General features: G+C 33.6%; 3 protein-coding genes across 3 annotated transcripts in view; 1 reads left to right on the forward strand and 2 right to left on the reverse strand.

Annotated features, from left to right (window-relative positions):
- LOC141299855 (huntingtin-interacting protein 1-related protein-like) overlaps positions 1-2,653 on the reverse strand; it is a 28,622-nt gene extending 25,969 nt beyond the window's left edge. Inside the window, exons 1-2 of the mRNA XM_073830224.1 lie at positions 2,558-2,653; positions 772-835 (exon numbers count right to left, since the gene is read on the reverse strand). Of these exons, the coding sequence (XP_073686325.1) occupies positions 772-835; positions 2,558-2,653 (160 nt within the window). The remainder of the gene's footprint in view (positions 1-771; positions 836-2,557) is intronic.
- A 233-nt stretch (positions 2,654-2,886) lies between these two features.
- ccdc62 (coiled-coil domain containing 62) lies at positions 2,887-16,574 on the reverse strand. Its single transcript, XM_073829388.1, has 13 exons — positions 16,045-16,574; positions 15,911-15,951; positions 14,275-14,412; positions 13,614-13,806; positions 10,684-10,850; positions 10,466-10,567; positions 10,206-10,377; positions 9,889-10,005; positions 8,265-8,353; positions 7,646-7,746; positions 5,399-5,534; positions 3,561-3,770; positions 2,887-3,455 (listed from the first exon to the last, which is right to left on the reverse strand). Exons 1-13 carry the CDS (start codon positions 16,103-16,105, stop codon positions 3,402-3,404), a joined length of 1,581 nt encoding a protein of 526 aa, XP_073685489.1. The 5' UTR covers positions 16,106-16,574; the 3' UTR covers positions 2,887-3,401.
- A 137-nt stretch (positions 16,575-16,711) lies between these two features.
- Positions 16,712-20,963, forward strand: denr (density-regulated protein). The gene is made up of 8 exons (XM_073829389.1): positions 16,712-16,861; positions 17,614-17,724; positions 17,852-17,871; positions 18,654-18,738; positions 18,941-19,051; positions 20,233-20,349; positions 20,443-20,582; positions 20,661-20,963. Exons 2-8 carry the CDS (start codon positions 17,625-17,627, stop codon positions 20,703-20,705), a joined length of 618 nt encoding a protein of 205 aa, XP_073685490.1. The 5' UTR covers positions 16,712-16,861; positions 17,614-17,624; the 3' UTR covers positions 20,706-20,963.
- Positions 20,964-22,766: the final 1,803 nt, after the last annotated feature.

Raw genomic sequence — 22,766 nt, forward strand, 5'->3', positions numbered from 1 at the left:
AAAATGCTGGAAAAAAAAAAAAAAGAAGAATTTGTGGGACCTGAAGGATTTTTCTGAAGAACAGCGGGCAGTTTAACTGTTCAGGACAATAATGAACAGCTAACTAAATCATTAAAAAAAAAAAACATCTGTGGATCATTCAGGTATCAACATAGTATTAAGAATCAAGTGTATGAAAACTTCTGAACAGGATAATTTTTATGAAAAAGTCTCTTATGTAAAAAAAAAATCTTATTCAGTTCAGTATTAAATAAAAAATAACATGCATTTTGTATGATCCCTCTTATTTTGGTAAAATAACATTTAGCAGATTACGCAAGGTGTGTGTAAACTTTTGACCACAACTGTAGCAAATTTCAAATGCATGAATTTTTTATTGTGTCTCAAAATGCAACTATATTATTACCCAGCTCTTTATATAAATGGAAATATATCCAACTTTATCCAAACACATACAGTACACTCACATAAAGCTATATATACAATATAACAAATCTCAATTGCTGCAAAATGTAAACTATATTATCACCCAGCTATAATCTGCTAAATGTGACTATAAGGCATGAAGATATTAAGATATTATAAACATTTTAACATTTTTTTGTGAAGCGTCTTTGAAACTGTGTATATTGTGAAAAGTGTTACACAACTAAATGACATTCTCTTACTGTAAAGCCTGGGCATCTGTGTGTAAGCTCACTCCAACACACAAAAAGTATGACTTGATTATAAATATAAGAATTGATTTATTAAACCAAAACTAAAGGATACTGCGTCCATATTTCTCTTTGATAGGGGCCTCCGCATTGGTGATGGATTTGGTGATGCTTTGAAGCTGTAAAGCAGATGAAAAGGAGATATACCATCATTAATAAACACAATAAATAATGTATCATCTAATGTAAATGAATATGACGGTTTAAAACATTAAATAATACACTTAACAATAAAGAGAAGCACAAATTAATATCTGTAGCCAGGATGATCATCCAAGTCTGATCTTAGATGCGTTTTCCATTACAAATAGCAGTCCAGGTATAGTATCAGTTATTGGTGATATAATAATACAACACCATATTTATACCATGGTATTTACATGGTGGTACTCTAAAAGTATTTCAAATAATAACATATTCAATATGCATATTCAAATACATAGATATATACACTACCAGTCAAAAGTTGTTTAATGTTTTTAAAAGTATCTTCTGCTCACCAAGCTTGCATTTAATTGCTCCAAAGTACAGCAAAAACAGTAAAAATGTGAAATAATTGTACTAGTTAAAATAACTGTTTTCTATTTGAATACATTTTAAAATGTAATCTATTCCTGTGATTTCAAAGCTGATTTTTTAGCATCATTACTCCAGTCACATGATTCTTCAGAAATCATTCTAATACTCTGACTTGCTGCTCGAAAACATTTAGTAATATTAATATGTTGAAAACAGTTGAGTAGAATTTTTTCAGCTTTCTTTGATGAATAGAAAATTCAGAAGAACAACACTTTTCCGAAACAGAAATCTTTTGCAACATTATAAATGTCTTTTGATAAATTTAAAGCATCCTTCCTAAATAAAAGTATTATTTTCAATAATTTCTTTCTAAAAATAAATAATACATAAATACAAAATCTGACTCTATGCGTTTGAATGGTAGTGTATAAGGTTACAAAAGCTTTTTATTTCAGGTAAATGCTTATTTTTGGATCTTTTTATTCATCAAAGAATCCTGAAAAAAATTACTCAACTGTTAAATGTTGATAATAATAATAATAATAATAATAATAACAACAACAATAATAATAATAATAATAATAATAATAATAATAATAATAAATGTTTATTTTTTTAAACAGAAAATCAGCATATTAAATTGATTTTTGAAGGATCATGTGACACTGAAGACTGGAGTAATGATGCTTAAAATTCTGCTTTGATAACAGGAATAAATTACATTTTAAAATATATTCAAATAAAAAGCTATTTTTTAATGGTACAAATATTTCACTATTTTTGCTGCATTTTAGATCAAATAAACGCACGCTTGGTGAGCAGAAGAGACTTAAACAAAAAAATAAAAAAAACATTAACATCTTACTGTCCATTGACTGGTAGTGTATTACTATGGTAAAAGACATTACCATGGTACAAATCCAAACTATTTCTGGATTACAATTCCATACAAAACATAAAAAAAAGACTACTGTATTAAACGGACTGTTATATCAGGCCCAAAAAAACAAACACGTTATTACCGTAGTACATACCCAGAAGCATTATTACCGTGATACATATCAAAAAAACATGGAAATATAATGGCGCAAGTCCAAAAATAAATAAATAAAAAAATGTAAACGAGGCGACACGTGACGTAACGTATATACAATCTCGCGGGGATTCAAAGCGATCTAAAGTGAGGATTTAAACGCTGAAAACAATTTATGAGGTGTTTTCTGCCACATTACTTTTAGTATTGTCGAAAGAAAAAGTAAAATCCAGTAAATAAAGAAGCGACCACTAAATATCAAATACGTGAATAAATGCGTAAATCTCACCTGAAGTTTGACGAATTGCTCCTTTTCCGCAGCTAAAGCCTTTTCGGATTTATCCGTTTTCTCGTTTTTCTTCGATTCGGTTTTCTTTGAGGCCATGTTTAACTCCTTCCTCAGATGAAACCAGATGTACAAATGATCGATTGAGCCGCGATACACGCACCTGAGATCTACCTGTCACGTAAACGAGTCACACACAGGTGAGTTTCCTCACACACGCTCTATAAACAGAGCTGACTCAATATGAAAATGCATTTCAGTCAAAATAAAATTACATTCCAATTCCAATTAAAATGAGAGTCACTCAAAATCACCCTTTAAACGAAAAAAGGTTAATGACAAAGACCTTTATTGTTCTTTTATATGTCCTGAGATGAGGCAAATAAACTGCCTCTCAATGGCTTTTGAAACGGCTGATGGCTCCTTGTCCTTTCTGTGAGAACAAGACTGCATTTCGGGTGTAAAACACAATGATCTAGACAAGAGCCACATCACAGTTCATTATCTTTGAAAGCAAACAGGTTCGATGACAGTGAAACTGGAATGACAAAAAACAACCAGCACCATTGTGTCATCTTGTAAGACAGGTTTAACACTTGAAGAAAGTAGTTTATAAATAACAACAGTCTTTTCATTGCTCAGAGGTAGTGCTTCTGTAGGAGAAATCAGTAATGCCTTTTTTTGTGCATACATCATTAAAATATATTTTGATAAAATCTGTAAAAACTACTTGTTAGCTTCACAAAACTCTTTGTTTGCCAAAAACTGATTTATTTTCTGCATTGAGCATTGAGAGAAGATGCCAGTAAATGGGGATTTGCTGCTTCTTGTGGTTTTACGGATCACATTACTGGCTTCCTTGTTGCAGGCGTGGGCTGCTTTCGATCTGAGAGTCAGTTTCCTTTAGAAAAAATCAAGGAGAAAATGCCATTCAGTTGCAGTTTCATCCCAAAGCATCATATGCATTAAACTATTATGTAAATGAGTTTAGTGAGGTAATAGGTACCCCATGTGTTTGGCTGCCCTCCTGGTGATGGGTGGAGGTTTGGGAGTGGCTGCCATTACTTTGGAGGCGACGGCCGGCGTCGCAGTTCATTGGGCTTTGAGGTTTTGTCGGGCTGACAGATTTTTTGGTAGAGCTCTCCAAACATGCCACCATTTCCTGAGACTCAGCCAGCAGACGCTGTAACCGTGTTGTGGATGAGCTGTAGCCCTCCTGTGTGATATGAAAATGCACATGCAATAAGGCCAGAGATTGATAACACTGATACCTTCATTCAAACATTCATAAAACAGGCATTAGGACAAAAAGAAATAATGTTTTTAATTCCATTCAATATGACTATAATAATAATAATAATAATAGACTTATTATTTCTTAAATTATACAAATTAAATATATTACTTTTGCAATAATACTACTGTACAGTAAAAATGTGTATTTATTAACTAAAAATTTCTTAATATTATTATTAACCAAAATACTATTTTTTAATTTATTGTTAATTAAATGATAAAAATCTTTTATTTAAATCTTTTTTTACTATTGCAATAATGCACAAAATCATTTAAATTACAAAAACTATATAAAGAAATGTACTATAATTTACTATGAAACTATACAAAATTAGTCTTTCATAATTAAATATTGTACTATTGCAATAATACTACTGTATTGTAAAAATGTGTATTTATTAACTGGAAACATTATTAATATTATTATTCATCAAAATAGTTTTTAATTTATTGTTATTTAAAATATACAAAATAAATCTGGAAAAATGTACTATTGCAAGAATACTGTACAAAATAAGTAAAATATTAATATTATTTAATTAGTTATTTAATGATGGAAAATTAATTTAAAAAATGTATTGCTATTGCAATTATACTATTGTACTGTACAAAATGAGCATTTAACAACAATCATAATCATAATTAACTATTATAAATCTACTGTTTTATAATAGTTAATTATATTATTATTATTATAAAAAATAAATAATTGAAAAAACCTTACTAATACAATAACACTGCACAAAATAATATAAAAAATAATATTATTTAAAATACAATTTTAATTGATTACTGTACTGTAAAAAATGTTTATTTATTAAATGGAAACATTAATATTATTATTGATCGAAATACTATTTTTAATTTATTGTTATTTAAATGATAAAATTATATAATTAAAAAAACTTTACTATTGCAATAACACTGCACAAAATAAGCATAAAACAATACTATAATGCAAAATTAAATGAAGAAATGTATTGCTATTGCAATTATACTATTGTACTGTACAAAATGAGTACTTAATAATATTCATTACAACAATAATTAATATTATTAGAAATGTTTTTTTTTTAAATTATATAAATTAAATCAATGAAATATTTTACTATTGCAATACTACTACTGTACTGTAAAATAAATAAATAATTGGAAACATTATTAATATTATTATTAATCAAAATACTTTTTTGAATTAATTATCATTTAAATGATAGAAATTAAATAATTTAAGAAAAGTTTTACCATTCCAATCACAAAATAAATATTAACAATAATATTATTATTTTTTAAATACCATTTTATATACTATTGCAATAATACTGTTAAAAAATGTACTTTTAATAATAATAATAAAAATAATAATATATTACAGATAAAAAGAAATGCAATTTAAATGCATTTGAAAATGCAGCAATTACTGCAATTTACATGGATGATACTTTTCTGGTAGGAAAATATGAAAATTCATATCTTTTTCTGTATAAATACAGAAAAATCTAATTCCTGCTATAAAAACATATATATGTATACTGTTTGTTGAGGTACCTCATTGCAGTGGCGAGCTGCATCATTGGCACAAAGTTCAATGGTTAGCATAGAATCAGGTAAACAGACGGAGCTCCGCCTACTTCTGTGAGAAGGGGAGGGGCAATCCAGATGAAGAAGGCTCAGATCTGCTGTGCTAGTTAACAAAGAGAAGGTCACAGTTAACATCAGTCCAACAAACTTAGCATGATTTTTTTGCATGCTCGATCTGAAAAGGGTCATTGGATGCAAAACTGACTTTTACATGTTGTTTGAACATTAATGTGTGTTGGCAGTTTGTGTACACAACCACCCTACAAAGATAAAAATCCACCCAGTGGTATTTTTTTCAACTCAAAAAATATCCCCTTTTTAAAATCAGGTCATTTTCAGCTTCTTGTCAGTATGCGTCTATGTTCGTGCAAATCATTCGTGATGCAGCTTCACCCACAGCAGAAGTGAGTACAAAGGTGTTTTATGCATCTTTGCAAATGGCCTTTCTTAATAATGTGTTAGTTAGCAAGTTTTGCAGCTAAACATGGCTAAAGTAAACATTACGGCTCGTCATCCCATGGCAGAGAGGGGCGGGGCGAGCAGAACTCATTAGCATTTAAAGAAACATGCAACACAATAGCTTGCTCTAAAAAGGGCTGATTTTGACAAGGTAAAAAGAGTGTTTTTTACACTACCATTGAGAAATTTTAACCAAAGTATGTTATAGAATTATCATTAAGACCCTAAAGAATCATATCAACTTGTGGAAAATGGGCATCCAGTGACCCCTTTAAAACACACCTACATAAAATCTGCAATTAGATAAAAGCATGTCACATAAATGTTAATGCTTTTATCTAAATAAGGGGAAAAAACAAGCAACTTTGGTTTCAGATTCATTGGAGTTTTTGTACAAACCAATGACTACAACCTAACTCTCAAGATGTTTTAATAACACTAGAGAAGCCTACCAAGAGATTCTTGGACTGATATCCACATCGACTACACAGACAGGAGTTCCTGTCTCTGAATCATAGTCAATGACAGCCATTAAATCCACGTCGGCTCTGGTGTCAGAACACACTGCCCGACTCTGTGGATCTTCTGACAGGTTGTCAGCATTATCACAGCAGCAAGACTGGGATGACAACTCAACACAGTTGTTCGCTCTTTTCTTCAATTCCTTCTTGGGTGATTGGCGTTCACTGATGTCACACTTGCCAGTTGCACAGTTGTTCTTCTTGTTGGCGCCAGAGCAACTTTTCCCTATGGCTGACTGCTCTGCGACTTCATGATTTGTGGTGCTCAAAGCTGCACCGACGTCATGCTCAAAGTCAGTCTGCGTTTCCATTTCGACACAAGGCTGCTGCATTAAAACCGATGGGGCATTTTGGCTTCTGCTGTGGCACAAGGTGGACACTAGCCCTGTTTCTAGTTCTGTCCCTTCCTGATGATCACTGTATTTTAGCACATGACTTTCTCCTAAACCAGAATCAGCCCTACGAACACAATAACACTCATAACTCAAGACGTCTATAGTAGTCAACATCTGAAGAGGATCAAAACTTTTTATCTAAGTTGTTCTAAAACCAAAACAATACTTGTTCTTGTCTTAGCACATTTTTGATTAACTTTTTTGGTCCTCTTTAAATTGACTACTGTAAACCAGGGTTGTCAACTAGAACTGAAATAAAAATTTAAAAATACTAAATGGAAATAAATAAACTGAAACTGAAATCAAACTAAAATAAAAATTAATTTAAGCTATATAGTAATATTGTAATATTAAAAATAAAGTTTATAATTTAAAATGAATTAAAACTACGACTGAACTAAAACTAAAACTGAAAACTACTATAACAAAATGTTTACAATATTACTAAAGACACTAAATACATTTCTAAAAATAAATTAAAGTGGAAATGAAAACTGAGAACATATACAAATAAAAATTAATTGAAAATAAAAATGAACAAAAACTAAAGCTGAAATAAAATTATATTAAACATATATTTAAATATATTAAACTTAATATTTAAAAAAGGATAGTACTATATCAAACTTTCTACATGCAACAAAATTACTAAAAAATTACCTAAAATTAAAATGAAAACTTAAAATATAAGAGAAAGTTCAATGTATTAATAAAAACTACATTAAAATAAAATAATTTAAATTAATTATATGAATAAATAAATAACACTGGTCTGGACAGAAGTAAAGCCAGTTGCTGAAGTAAACAATTTAATTTTGTAAAACATTGTAGATGCCCACCTCCCCCGTGACTTTTGACCCTCGTGATGTCGGAGTGCCTCTCTGGTGCTCTCCAAGTTCAACTTTAGCAGCTGGAGGTCATTCTGTTGGTTTTCACACACCTGTCACAAACATATGCATATATCATAACCCTGTCAATGATTCATTATTTGTGCTGACTTAGTGTGAAGCAAATCCTTACCAATCAGAACATACCTGATGCTTTACATACAGTATGTGGAGCAGGATTTTAGAGAAATATGAAATGGCCTATCATAAGTACTTAAAATAAGAAAATTATTTATATTTTTTTAAATGAAAAAAGGTTGAATCAGAGTATATAAGTAAATGGAAATGACAAAATACCCAACAGAATTATTTAAAAATTAAAATTACACTGAAAACTGTAAAATGTAAAAACAAGCATGTCAATAATACTAAAGTAGCACTTGGTTATAGCCTGTTCTTAAGATTCTGTTCTACGAGATTACGACCATGGTAAAATCAGTAAGTCATGAAAAAGGAATGCAGGAAGTCTTACAAGCATGCTGAAAAACCGGAAAAACGGACAGAGATTTCTAAAAATGAACGTAGGCTGGCATTGGATAATGTAAAGAGAGGGAGTTTTGAAAGACAGTACCTGACGCAGACAGAGCAGCTCAGATTCGGCACGAGCTTGTTTTGATCGGGAAAGTTCAAGTAAATCATCCCTCCAGCTCTTCTCTTCATCTGGGAAACAGAACGCTCATGAAAAGACTATAAAATATGTTTCTGCACCAATCAGTGTTTAGGCATCTAAGCTGTTTATTATCAGTTTTTGACAGATGCAGTCTACAGCTCTGTTCTGAACCTTCTGAAACCCTCTCTAAAAGATCTCCTAACATGAAATAAAAAAAAAAGACCTGCATCAACAAATTCCCTTTTTTGGTATTAATAAAAAAAAAAATTAAATATTAAAAGTTATAAAGGTGTTTAATTTACTGACAATTTTTCAACTTCTAAACATATTTTCCAAAATACACCTTTAAAAATGTCATTACAGCAAAAGCCTGCTAGACAATACATTTTCAGATTTTTTTTATGCACAGTTGTTTAAAAATAATAGAGATGCCTCGCTGTCTACATACATAAGCAAAAAGACAAGGTTCCCAAACTAGAGAATACTGCAGGACTGATGAAAAGCTAATAATTAAATAATTAAAATGTCAAATAAAAAAAAAATAAAATAAAAATAGAACTTCAAATAGAACTCAGGGTTCGTACAGATACTGTAAAATTAAATTCCAGGACTTTTAAGGACTTTTCAAGCAGATATTTCCCTTATCAAACAATGTCTTCTATTTCAAATTCAAAAAAATAGAAATAAACAAAAATATACTAATAAAAAACTGCAAAAATAAAGTGAAGCACATGCAGAGTAATACTACTGAAGTATTGCAAAGTATAGTACACTTTTACTATTATAATAAAAATTCTTTGCAATTGTGTATACTTTCTTTTTTCTTTGTTTTGTTTTATAACGGTACTGCCTTAATGGTTTGATGTTTTCTACTGTTTGAAAAAAAAAAAAAAAAAAAAAAGATTAGCAAAATCCTGATCTGAAAAAAATGATCCACAAACCCACACTGAAGTCCCGATCTGAATCAAATGATTTGCAATCCATACTCCGAAGTTCTGACCTAAAGCAAAAGATTTGCGAACCCACACCAAAGTCCAGATCTAAATCAAATTACTCCTGAAGTCCTGTTCTGATTTTTTTTGCAGGAGCACTCTAAGTGCTTGAAGTTGAAAAAAAGCAACTCTGAGCGGAAAAACATCCGTCGTCCAATCGAATGAATGGAGAGGCGGGCCTTCTGTTGTGGTGACAAAAGTTTACCGTTACTTAGAAAGTCCGGAGACTGCAATAATGGAGGAGAGACTTTTTGTGTCTGTCGCGGGTAACCTGGAGCTGTATTTAAGGTTTCTACTAATATGACAGTTTACTTAACAGCAAAAACCAAAGATTTTAGAGCGCTGGCGCTATAATCCTTTGATTAGACTGACAGGACAGTTGTTTTGGTCCTTGCCTAGCAACATAAAAAAACTGCACCACACTGCTCTTTTTTAAAAGTCACTAAAAAAAGGCAGTGCGGTGCGCCTCACGTTTTCAGACATAAAAAACGCACTTGGTGTAATCGGGCATTATGATGCCATCTAAGTAGACAGGTCACTAGGCTTTGAAACAGAGCCTTTATCACACAATGAAACGTGTATTAGTGACATACTCATCATCTGAAATTCAACGGCAGTGATGTCTTTCTTCAACAGCTGGTTTTCCTGCTTTAAACGGATGAGCTCTTCTCTCTGGCTGTTGTTCTCAATGGTTTTCTCCTGAAGCTCAGCTGCAAAAAAAAATGTAACATGTACAGACAACATCCTGATGAATCAAGCATGAATTCATTCATACTACACACATTAATGCCATTTAGAACATTCTTTTTAACAGTCATGAAGTATGTTTCAAACCAAATAAACCTAAACAGTACTTATACAGTATTCAATATCGGATGCAGGAAAGTAGATGTGACATCACACTGTCTACCTTTCAGTTGTGTGTTTTCGTGTCTGCTCTCTCTGAAACGGTGCTTGTGTTCCTCCAATTCTCGCAACGTTTTGCTCTCACGTGTTCGCAGCTCTTCATTGGATTTCTCTAGTTCACACAGACGACCAGACAGCTCTAAAATGTGATTGGTGGCCTCAATCACATCTTTATCCTTATGAAAAAAAAATCATATACTTAATGTGTCTGAATAAACATGATATAAGTCAATGGATGTGCGTGAGCGTTTGAGTCTCTGTTACCTTCAGTTTAAGCATGGAGCTGAGCTCCTCCTCGCGTACCTGCAGCTGCCCCACCTGTGATGACAGCATCATAACTGTGGAGTTCAGACTCTGGTTCCTCTCCTATGAATAACATATGGAGCATTTAAGAGAGTGGACAAGAAAAGATGTGGGAAGATGGAGGAATGGGAACAGGATATGGGCCAAACGTTCAGACCTAAAAAGAGATCTGACTTCACCTCTAAGTCCTGCTCATGTCTGGTGGTGTTCATCTCTCTGCGACTCAGCTCGTGTAGCTGCTGTTGGGTGCTGTTGAGCTCTCTGTACACGTCTTTTTCTCTCGATTCCGCCACCTTCGTCCGCCTACCGAGAGCTCTGATCACCTCATTACGCTTCTCCAGCTCATCTAGGGAAACACGAGCAGTCAAAATACATTACCATTCAAAACTTTGGGATCAGTATGCTTTTTTTTTTTTTAAAAGATACTTTTAAATCAGCAAGGATGCATAAAATTAACTGTTAACTTAAACAAAAATAAGACGCAGCACAACTGTTTTCAGTATTGATAATAGTAGGAAACGTTTCTTGAACATCTGTAGAATCATGTGACACTTAAGAAACTAGTAATGATGCTGAAAATTCAGCTTTGCAACACACAAATAAATTACTTTTTCAAATATATTTAAATAGAAAACAGTTACTTGAAATTAACATAATATTCCACAATTTTAATGTTTTTACTGTTTTTTTTATCACATTAATGCAGACAGGATCTAAGTATTTATAGATTAAAGGAAAACTTTAAATCAGAAGAGTTCACAGCTTAAAATGATTATTTAAATGTATTTATTTACTGAAAACGTATTTATTTATTGAAACTACGGTGCAAAAGTAGAGCAATGTTTTGAAACTACAGCAGTTTAAGTGTTTACATTTAAAGGTCCCATATTGTCAAAATCGAAATTTCCTGGCTTTTTTATGATAACTAAGGTCTAGGGGCTATGTAACTACCATATGAGTTTCAAAACAGTCAATCCACAGTAAACGTCACACAGCCTGCATAAAGTAGCTGTTCCTTTTCAGGAGCAGCTGTGACTTCCGTAAAAATGTGACGTCCGTTCTACTCAGTCACCGCCTTCAGTCACCACCCCGAGCACCAATCAAGTCCCACCCTCCTTTTGTCAAACCCCAACAACATTGTGTCCATTCCATTGCTAAGCGAAAACCAGTCAAGAATACCCTGTTCAGTCGATAGATGTCGAAACTACATCATTGCGCAGACTTCCACTGGCACGTCAACTTTAGCCTCTTTCACACAGCCATTCCGGAAAATACACTGATAATGTGTCCCATGATTTGTTCCGGAATTGTTTAATTTGGTTCATTCACAGTTGTTTTCCGGAATCTGCGTGCTTTACACACAACTCGTAAAGACGTGACATTTGGATGTGAGATGTAATGCGACGCATACATTTCACCAAACTGAAACTAACCTGATGAAGGATCTGTGCTTCAGCGCTAATAGTGAGGAGCTCCCTGATCGCTGCTTCAATCCAGTTTGCACGTATTTTTCCGTTGTGAAGAGTCGTGTGCATCATCACAACAACACCGCCTTTATGGCATTTGTTTCTGGCTTTTGTTCACACAGCGCTCGTTCCCGTAATTTTCCGGAATCAGCGCGCATTGTGAAAGGGGCAATTACGAAGCTTACTGCATTCGGTGTTTGAAAAAGAAAAAACTTTAATGATCATTCTGAAATATCCTGTTGAGTATCAGCTCTCTCTATGGCTCTGGGCTAGGCAACAGCACACATGACTGTAGTCACTTGTGGTTGGCCTGGCTGTGCGTCAGTCAGAAAACAACAGGCCAATCAGAAGAGAGGCTCACGAATATTAATTAAATGGGCCAAAATCGACCTGTTCTTGACAGAGCTCCTAAAAAAGGAGCTGTAAAAATAAATTGAGATGGATTTTGGCACTTATACCGCAAATATATATTCTTAAGGACATCAAAAACTAAATTAAACCTCCAGAAATGTTTACAATATGGGACCTTTAAGGAGGAATATACAATTCTTAAATGTATAGTAGCAAAAACTACCTAATTCTGAGGGAAAGAAAAAGAGTGGAAATGGTCATTTAAAACTAAATTATAGTGCTTTGGTGCAGGAATTTAAGGATTATATTTTAGTATCTGAATTATACAATTATATTATTCTGTTATTACTATGCTATCGGATTAGCATTTATATTTCCAGTCTTAATTTTTTGGAATGTGTTTTTGATATATATATATATATATATATATATATATATATATATATATACATATATATACACACACACACACACACACACACACACACACACACACACACACACATATAGAGCTACAACTTAAAGGATTAGTTCACTTACAGAACAAAAATGTACAGATAATGTACTCACCCCCTTGTCATCCAAGATGTTCATGTCTTTCTTTCTACAGTCGATAAGAAATTATTTTTTTGAGGAAAACATTTTAGAAATTATCTCCATATAGTGGACTTCAATGGTGCCCCCAAGTTTGAACTTCTAAAATGCAGTTTAAATGCAGCATCAAAGGGCTCTAAACCATCCCCCAAAAACAAATGGACAATTTCTATACTTTATAAACTCAAATGCTTGTCTTGTCTCGTCTCTGCTATGTGCATGCGTAGTCTGTGTAATCTGGGTCAATATAGTTAGGGCATGTCAAAAAACTCCCATCTCATTTTCGTCTTCAACTTCAAAATTGTACTACAACTCTGTTTTAACTTTTTTTGTAAAGGGCGTTTGATTTTCTTTGTATGTTCCCTTTGTAAACACTGGATCGGTACTTCTGCTTAAAGGTGCACTTAAACTGCATTTTTAAAGTTCAAACCTCGGGGCACCACTGAAGTCCACTGTATGGAAATTATTCCTGAAATGTTTTTCTCAAAAAACATAATTTCTTACCGACTGAAGAAAGAAAGACATGAACATCTTGGATGACATGTGGGTACATTATCTGTAAATTTTTGTTCTGGAAGTGAACTAATCCTTGAAACTTATTTAAGTTTTTTTTTTTCATATTTTATTTTAGTTTTAATTCGAGTAACAAAAATGTTTTTTAATAATTTTAGTTAACCCCAATCTGGAGTCACTCTCACCCTCCAGGCGGGCACATCTCTGTTCCAGGATCAACACTCTCTGGCGGTCCTGCTCCCAGGACAGCAGCTGCTTGTGATGGGCTGCTGCCATGATGTTGAGCTCCTGGTCACGGTCCTTCAGTTCGGCTATGAGAAGCTGCAGCTCGAGCCGCTGCCTCTGGATAGTGGAGACCTCTAATCCATTAACTGGAGTCTAGTAACATCACAAAAATGGCCCAATACTTAGTTAACGAAAACACAAACACATACAAGAGTCACCATGCCAGTCAGTTTTAAAGGAGTAATTAAACCAAAAATTAAAATGAGCTAAAAATGGATTTATTACAAACACGCAGCCTTTTGTTTCACAAGACGTTAGTTAATGGACAGGAGTGGTGTGGATAATTGTGATGTTTTTATCAGCTGTTTGGACATTCATTCTGATGGCACCCATTCACCAAAGAGGATCCATTGGTGGGCAAGCGATGTAATGCTAAATTCCCCCAACTCTTTTCCTATGAAAAAATCTCACCTACATCTTGAATGGCCTGAGAATACATTTTCAGCTAATTTTAATTTCTAGCTAAATTCTATATTCTTTTAAAACAGCACCGGGAATTATAAAGCAAATTGCACCAAACAGATTCGAGAAACCGTTTAAGCCATTTCAAACATGTGTTACCTGGAAATCCTGTCCTAATGAGTAAGAGGACATTGGTTTTGAGAGGTCGTGCAGACTTAGCGCTGCAATTCTTGATCTGTTTACATCTCTGAGCTTGGTGGAGGAAATGTCTGGGGTCTCAGTAGCAGCAAAAAGATTCTGAAGGATTGAGAATCATTAAACTCAGAATCAAATCTCTTTGATTCACCAAAAAGTGCAAAATAGAATTTAAAATATAACTGCTCCATATCAAAACAAGGTTACATTAAATACAAAGGAACATGAATACAGATACAATGTGCAATATAAAAAATGCAAACAGAAATGTAAACAATACAAATTCAAAGTGTAATCAGTATTCAATGTTTACAGAGAAAATGCAAGACTTATAATAGAAAGTATCTATTTTCTACATTTAAGGACCATCATAAATGAATCAAATGTATGAAATACGATGGGAATGGAACTATACAGTGACTAAAATGTTTAACAAAAAATTACTACCATTTTATATTTTAAAGGAGTAGTTCACTTTCAGAACAAAAATGTACAGATAATGTACTCACCCCCTTGTCATCCAAGATGTTCATGTCTTTCTTTCTTCAGTCATAAGGAAATTATGTTTTTTGAGGAAAACATTTTAGGATTTCTCTCCATATAATGGACTTCTATGGTGCCCCTGAGTTTGAACTTACAAAATGCAGCTTCAAAGGGCTCTAAATGATCACAGCCGAGGAAAGAAGGGTCTTATCTAGTAAAAAGATCGGTTATTTTCTAAAAAATAATTACAATTTATGGTCACACTTTATATTAGGTAGCCTTAACTATTATGTACTTACATCAAAAGATAAGTAAAATACACTTAATGTGGTCATATTGCATTGCAAAACACTTTTGCTTCTATTAAGGTGGGATATGGGTAAGGTTAGGGACAGGTTTGCTGGTATGGGTAGGTTTAAGGGTGGGTTAGGGTGTAAGGGTTAGTTCAACAATGCTAATTACAGAAATTAATTACAAATGTAGTTACATATAGGTTTTTCAAAATATATAAATACAATGTAAAAGCATGTATGTACACAGTAAGTACATTGCACCAAATTATTAATTTAAATGTAAGTACATAGTAGTTAAGGCCACCTAATGTAAAGTGGGACCCAATTTATATACTTTTAAACCTCAAATGCTCATCTTGTCTAGCTCTGTGTACTCTGTGTAGAGATTAAAAAGTATTTGCTAGATAAGACCCTTCTTCCTCGGCTGGAATCATTTAGAGCCCTTTGAAGCTGAATTTAAACTGCATTTTTGAAAGTTCAAACTCAGGGGCACCATAGAAGTCCATTATATGGAGAGAAATCCTCAAATGTTTTCCTCAAAAAACAATTTCTTTACGAATAAAGAGAGAAAGACATGAACATCTTGGATGACAAGGGGGTGAGTACATTATCTGTAAATGCCTGTTCTGAAAGTGAACTACTCCTTTAAGCTTCTTCAAACTTGAACTAATGTCTCAAATCTAATGTCTTTTTTCTTTTTTTTAAACAGCACTAAATGAGTTCCTATATATTTGCTAAACCTTTCCTGGTAAGCCTCCATTATCCACCAAACTCACCCATTAATAACTCATACTGTGCATAAAACAATAAAAAAAACAACCAACCTTTTTTACAGGAGTACTGTGCCAGGGTTCCATAGGAGATCCTGTAAATCAATACATTAATTAAACGAATCATCATCATGTTTTAGATTTAAGGGTTTTCTAATATTCATTCGTGTTTGCATGATGTTCATCACCTTTCGATATCGAAAAACCTCCAGGAGTTTTGGAGTTTCTTCTTTCATTGTACCCCTCCATTACAAATCACATTGGACAAACACTGACAAGTGGCTGGACTAACAGGCAATACTTCATATTACATCTAACTTTACTTTAAATGAGCAAAGTAGCAGCGTCAACATCACAGCGATGTGCAATATCAATATCTTGTTTTCAATGCCTGGTTATACCACAGTTCAATTTGATTGTTTTTAAAGATGCATTATTTAAGTGTAAACAAGACACTCCGGATTAAAAACAACAACAACAATAAATGCAATATAAACACTATAACTCTTAATCCTAATGACTATTAACTTAAAAAAATGTGCAACTAAAAATTTTAATTCAGAATCGCTATGAAACTTATGTGACAAGAAGCGGGTGATTATTTCGGAATTCTCAAACTGCATGTTGTGATCCGCGTTTAACGGGGCTGACCAACGCAATGCCTGATTTAAAAGATTCGCTCAAAAAACAGTTACTATATATTAATTTCATTAAATTCCGTAAATGTCTTATATATAAAAAATCATATTACATGTTTTACAATTATTAATTCAGTATTACCTGAAAATATTCCAAAACGAAGTACTTACGTAATACGGCAACGCCGCGAACACCGTTGTTGCTCTGCCTCAGAGAGGCGTTGTCAGGACCCAAAGCCAAATCAGACAGTGAAGGTGTGCGAGCAACAGTGGAACTTTCACTCTTTAAGGAACATCCGCACGAGTTAATGTAATAATGATCAAGGTGTTACTCAAAAGCAAGTTGTACTGAGATTATATCGACGGGGTATGTATGAGTTTGAGCGCGTTGCTGCTGTAGGAGAGCTGTGATTAGCAGTGCAGGCTAATGAATGGGTGCTCAATGGTGTGGATGCATGATCATTGTGCGGAGGCTCATAGATTCAACTCGCTGTCAGTGACTAAAAACGACTTTTAAACTATATTTGAATGCATTTATTAGTGTAGTAAAAAAACACCTTTTATTAGATCAATCGCATCTGATCTTAGTGTGTTGGTTAGTATCTCTAAAGCACCAGTAGGGTGTTGCTGGCACTTGACAATTTATGTTTACATGCATTTAAATGCATCTTTTTTTTCTTAGTGATGATCCAAAATAGCGTTTTGAGAGTGTGATTATTTAAAACGATTTTTAAAAATTCCCCAAGGTTGATAAATAGTGCAGAAGTGACATGTGGAAAGTCTCTCTCCTGTCAGATAGGCCTTTTGTAATTAGATGGATAGATTCGCACATCTTTGGTTATGACATTTACCCTTCAACCCAACAATATAAAACAATGCCTGATGTGTGCTTAGTATCGATTATAGGTTTTGAGTAGGCTATAACCATTTTCAGTCAGACCACGTTATTTTATTTATTATGAAGGCACCATATTGTGTGCAGTTTTTACAAACTAAACACTTTATTCTTGATTTGTGTGATTTTAATGTGTATTGCAAATGCAATTTTTTCTTGCATGATATCTTAGAATTCAAGTGGTTTACTGTCAGTCTAAAATAACCCATTTGTATTTTGTGTAGATTTATGTAATATGGCTACTACTGAGAATGCAGAGTCAGGTTCACCAGAAAATAAAGTGGATCGGTTCGACCCAAATGCGAAATACCCACTGAAAGTTCTCTACTGTGGAGGTGAGACAATACAAAAAATGTCATTAATGCACTTCAAATGCTGTCTGAAATGTATTCATTAAAAAATGTAAATGTTTTTGTCTTAATAATAACAATATGACTAACATTTGTCTTCTTTTACTTGCAGTGTGTTCTCTGCCAGTAGAGGTGAGTACATCGCATAATAAAGAAATGGTTCACCCAAAAATGAAAATTTGCTAACAATATACTCGCCCTCAGACTGTCCAAGATGTATTTTGTTTCTTCGTCAAATTTAAAGAAATTTAGCATTACATCACTTGCTCACCATTGGATCCTCTGCAGTGAATGGGTGCCGTCAGAATGAGAGCTGATATAAAACCACTCCAATCCATCAATAACATCTTGTGAAGCAAAAAGCTATCTTTGTAAAAAAGAGACCCTTCATTTAAGCGTTTTATCTACAAACCATTGTTAAAATAAGTAAATTAGTCATAATAATTGCATTCTCCAGTGGAAAAAGTCATCTAGTCTGAATCAGGAGAGAAATATGCACAGATCAAGCACTGTTTATAAGCGAAAACCGTTTTAAACATTATATGTCAGTGGATTTTGGTGTGAGAGGACCTCAGGAAATGGACTTTTTCCATATGAGGAAGCATTTTTATGGATTATGTACTCATATTTTGCCAGGAATCAATGGTATAAAGCTAAAAAGCTTGGAAAAAAATTTAATCAGCTGTTTGGACTCTCATTCTGATGGAACCCATTCACTGCAGAGGATCCATTGGGGAGCAAGTGACGTAATGCTAAATGTCTCCAAATCTGTTTTGATTAAAAAAAAGCATACTCATCTGCATTTTGGATGGCCTGAGGGTAATGAAATTTTCTGCAAAACTATTCCTTTAAAAATGATCACATTCTGTTGGTAGAAAGTGAATTAATAAAATGTTTCTGCTTTGCTCTGCTAGTACTGTGAGTACATGCCTGAGCCGGCCAAATGTAAACATTGGCTTGAGAAGAACTTTCCTGATGTGTTTGCTAAACTGACTCTTGGTAAGTACATTCTCTTTCACAGCACCTTTTAAAATGTCATTATCTTATATAATGTCTTACCATTTTAGACTCTTGCAGGAGTCTTTTTCATATTTGCCACCGAGACAAATAGAATATTTGGTCAGCACCATTATGACGTGCACTGCTGTATGAGTTTGTCAGCAGTTTGCTCACTGATGTCACTGCTGTTGTGTAAGTACAGGACCCAAGCAGGAAACTACAGGAAGAGGTGGAGGTGGTGGTGGTGGTGGTGGAGGTGGTGGAGAGGCGCCCCCTGCAGTCGAGGAAGAGGAGAAGAAGAAACAGAAGAGAGGTTCAACATTTTTTACACACACACACACACACACACACACACACACATATATATATATATATTACACATTTTAACATATTTACACATTTATAAACACAAATATTTTGGAGCAGTGGTAGTGCATGTAGCACATTCCACACTTACCCCCGGTTTCACAGACATAGCTTAAGGCTAGTCCCAGACTAAAATGCATATTTGAGCTGTCTCAACTCAAAATATCTTGCTCTGACATATCTTAAAATGTCAGTGCCCTTTTTTCACTACAGCCCTTTCTCTAGTCGTGTAGCACCAATTTAGAAAAAATGTGTTTGTACTGCAGAAACGGATACCTTTTATTAAAACCCCATTTTGTAAGCAGTAAATGACCATTTATTTAACATTCGTTAAAATTAAATGAGCTAAAGAGAAGTGTAATGTGGTTGTATGGCCTTGGTTATATAAGATTAATTAACAGGTTTTGATTTCTTAAATTTTTATGTCAAGATTAATTTAAACCCAACTCTATTTTAGATTTAATTTTAGTTACAGAAATTTTGTGCTTGTCATATTATATATATATTTTTTTTAGCTTTTTTATGTAAATAAACAATACATTTAATTATTACTATTTCAGTTTTAGCAATTTTAGTACTTCAACTCATTTCAGTTAATTGCCAAGGCAACTTTATACATTTTCATTACAGTTAAAGGCTTTCAGAAATATGTTTTTTTTTTTTTTTTTCAGTTATTATTTCAATTGCCAAAAAATTTAATCTAATTTTTAGTAGTTTTAGTTTACCAAGCAATACCACTGACTTGTCTAATATGTGACCATGGACCACAAAACCATTCATAATGGTCAATTTTTTGAAATTGAGATTTATACATCATCTAAAAGATAAATTAATAGGCTTTCAATTGATGTATGGTTTGAGAAATATTGAGAATATTGAGAAAATGGCCTTTTGAAGTCGTCCAAATTAAGTTCTTAGCAATGCATATTACTAATCAAAAATTAAGTTTTGATATATTTACGATTTACTTAATATCCTGATTTTTATATATCCTGATAATCTTGACCCATAGAATGTATTTTTGGCTATTGCTACAAATACACCCGTGCTACTTAAGACTGGTTTTGTGGTCCAGGGTCACATATTTGAGTTTGTCTGGTTATAAAATTTGTTCCTCTTTTTTTGCAGGTGGAAGAGGTCAAATCAAACAGAAAAAGAAGACCGTCCCGCAAAAAGTCACGATAGCAAAAATCCCACGTGCTAAAAAGAAATACGTCACAAGGGTGTGTGGCCTGGCCACGTTCGGTAAGGCTGTGATTGTAGTTGCAAGACTGTCCTAATGTTTATCATCTGTATTTTCACCTTGTAACTTCGTTGTCATTTTGTGCTCCACATCAGACATCGAACTAAAAGAGGCTCAGAGGTTCTTTGCTCAGAAATTCTCCTGCGGTGCCTCAGTGACAGCAGAAGACGAAATCATCATTCAGGGAGACTTTACAGATGACATCATCGACGTCATCCAGGAAAAGTGGCCTGAGGTAAGAGAACATCCCAGATCCAGTTGCAAACCCCAACCTGTAGCGAACCCATTTTTGACACGTTCTCTAACCCCACAGGTGGATGATGACAGCATCGACGATCTCGGAGAGGTCAAAAAGTGAAGCCCGATATGCACTTTTACTGAAACGGATGCGACGTGACACAGCAAACCTGGCCAAATGTACACATTGACATAAAAGCCCTTTTATATCTATTTTATTTACTGTATAGAATTTCCGTGGACTTGGCTTCATCCTTGGGGTTTTTCAGTTCTCGATAGCTGCTTTGTCTCTTGGTTGCCAAAGGTCTGGAATGTTGTGACTTAAATCATTTCACACATGCAAACAATAGACTAATAAATTTCGGTCTCATTCGACACACTTCCTTTGTGTATTGTTTCTTTCATCACTTCCTCCAATGCAACAATGTGGCTTTTAGTTTGATTTACGAATACATTTCAAAAGGGTAATAACAAAAAAAGAAAACTGTTTACTCACCCTCATTTCGTTCCAAAATCATAAATCTTTTTTTTTCCCCCTCTGTAAACCACAAGAAACATTCAATAAATATTTCCAGTTGGGTGAACTCAATACAATGTCAGTGCAATTTTGTCTTTCAATTTTGACTTACTTTAAAATTTCATCAAAAGTGTCAGCAGAAATGTCCATGAAGCTCGCTGATCTTTTTCCAAGTGCTCCAATCGGTTTTGGTAAAAATCACTCTGATATTTATGCCATACTACAATAAAATCACTCTTCCATGCTTCAGTCCTCACTCTGGTCCGGTAAGTGGTGGAAACGCATCCTTTATGCTTGACATCTGTTATTAAAAGTCCAAAAGAAAAAATATTTTTACACATACTTCTCCAAAAATATATCTATTTGAAAGTTAAAATGCATTCTGAATCAAAGTCCTAACACACAAAATCAGCACATACGCCACTAGCTGAAGGTTGTGTAGAGCAGCAGTTCAAAGACCCCTGGTAATTTGATTCATCCCTAAACTCCTGGTCGGTCTGACGGACTCTCAAGTCCTCTGGTGCCAATTTATTCACTACGTCCTCCATGGGGAGCAGGTCCTTCAGCGCAACAGCCCCTAGATGCTAGAACTCTCTCCCCCTGCATCTCCATTAAATTCCCTGCCTTCTCACCTTTATAAATTAACAGAAAGCATTTGTTTACTAAGTGATATTGAAATATTGTGTAATAAAAACAACTGAGAGACTCATATACAACTATTACAGAAGGTTCAAACACTCACTGATGCTCCAGAAGCAAAAACAATGCATTAAGTTCAAACTTCTGAACAGAATAAGGATGTGTGCGTTATTCTTATTTTGCCTAAATATCATTTTTATTTTCATTTAGTACTGCCTTTCAGAAGCTGCAGAAGATACTTGCATGTTTCCCAGATGACACAATAAGTTAAATTTACCCTGATCTTCAAATTCAAAATGTTTTCACCCCTGTGTCTTAATGAATCGTGTTTGCTCCTGGAGCATCAGTGAGCATTTGAACTTTCTGTAATAGTTGCTACTGTAACTGAGTCCCCTCAGTTGTCCTCAGTGTAAAAAGATGGATCTCAAAATCAAACAGTCCTTGTTGGAAAGGGTTCAAATGCACAAAAATGCTGAAAAACTAAAAAATTTGTTGGACCTGAAGGATTTTTCTGAAGAACAGCGGGTGGTTTAACTGGTTAGGACAAACAAGGGACTCCTGAACAACTATCACTAAACAAACAAACAAAAAAATTATGTGTATTATTCAGGTAACAACACAGTATTAAGAATCAAGTGTATGAAAACTTGTAAATTCAACTATTATTTTCTCTTGTAGACATATGTAAACATATTTTATGTGAAATATCTAATTTCAGGTCAGTGCTAAATAAAAAAATAACATGCATTTTGTATGATCCCTCTTATTTTGGTCAAATAATTACATTTTGCAGATTCTAAAAGAGTATGTAAATTTTGACCTCAACTGTGATTAATAATTATAAAAAACATGAACAAAAAAAAAATCTAAATAAAATATTGTGCATGGAGGAAGTTATGTTTCATACAATTAAAAATGTTTCCATTAAGAATGTGCTTAATTAAGCAAAAAAAAAAAAAAAAAATTACTAATCATAAAAGTATTTTCTTTTTAAGCAAAATCTAATGATTTTGGATTAAAATATAA

This window comes from Garra rufa, chromosome 23, assembly GCF_049309525.1.
Source record: "Garra rufa chromosome 23, GarRuf1.0, whole genome shotgun sequence".
Classification (NCBI taxonomy): Eukaryota; Metazoa; Chordata; class Actinopteri; order Cypriniformes; family Cyprinidae; genus Garra; species Garra rufa.

What these genes read in the sequence shown, in the direction of transcription:
- ccdc62 (XM_073829388.1), bottom strand. Translation starts at nt 16,105, where the DNA reads ATGGAGGGGTACAATGAAAGAAGAAACTCCAAAACTCCTGGAGGTTTT. An exon ending in CATTAGGACAGGATTTCCAG is followed by an intron (nt 13,807 to 14,274) that starts GTAACACATGTT and finishes TGATGTTACTAG; the next exon opens with ACTCCAGTTAATGGATTAGA. An exon ending in AGGGCAGCCAAACACATGGG is followed by an intron (nt 3,456 to 3,560) that starts GTACCTATTACC and finishes TTTTTTCTAAAG; the next exon opens with GAAACTGACTCTCAGATCGA.
- denr (XM_073829389.1), top strand. Translation starts at nt 17,625, where the DNA reads ATGGCTACTACTGAGAATGCAGAGTCAGGTTCACCAGAAAATAAAGTG. An exon ending in GTGTGGCCTGGCCACGTTCG is followed by an intron (nt 20,350 to 20,442) that starts GTAAGGCTGTGA and finishes GCTCCACATCAG; the next exon opens with ACATCGAACTAAAAGAGGCT. An exon ending in TCCAGGAAAAGTGGCCTGAG is followed by an intron (nt 20,583 to 20,660) that starts GTAAGAGAACAT and finishes CTAACCCCACAG; the next exon opens with GTGGATGATGACAGCATCGA.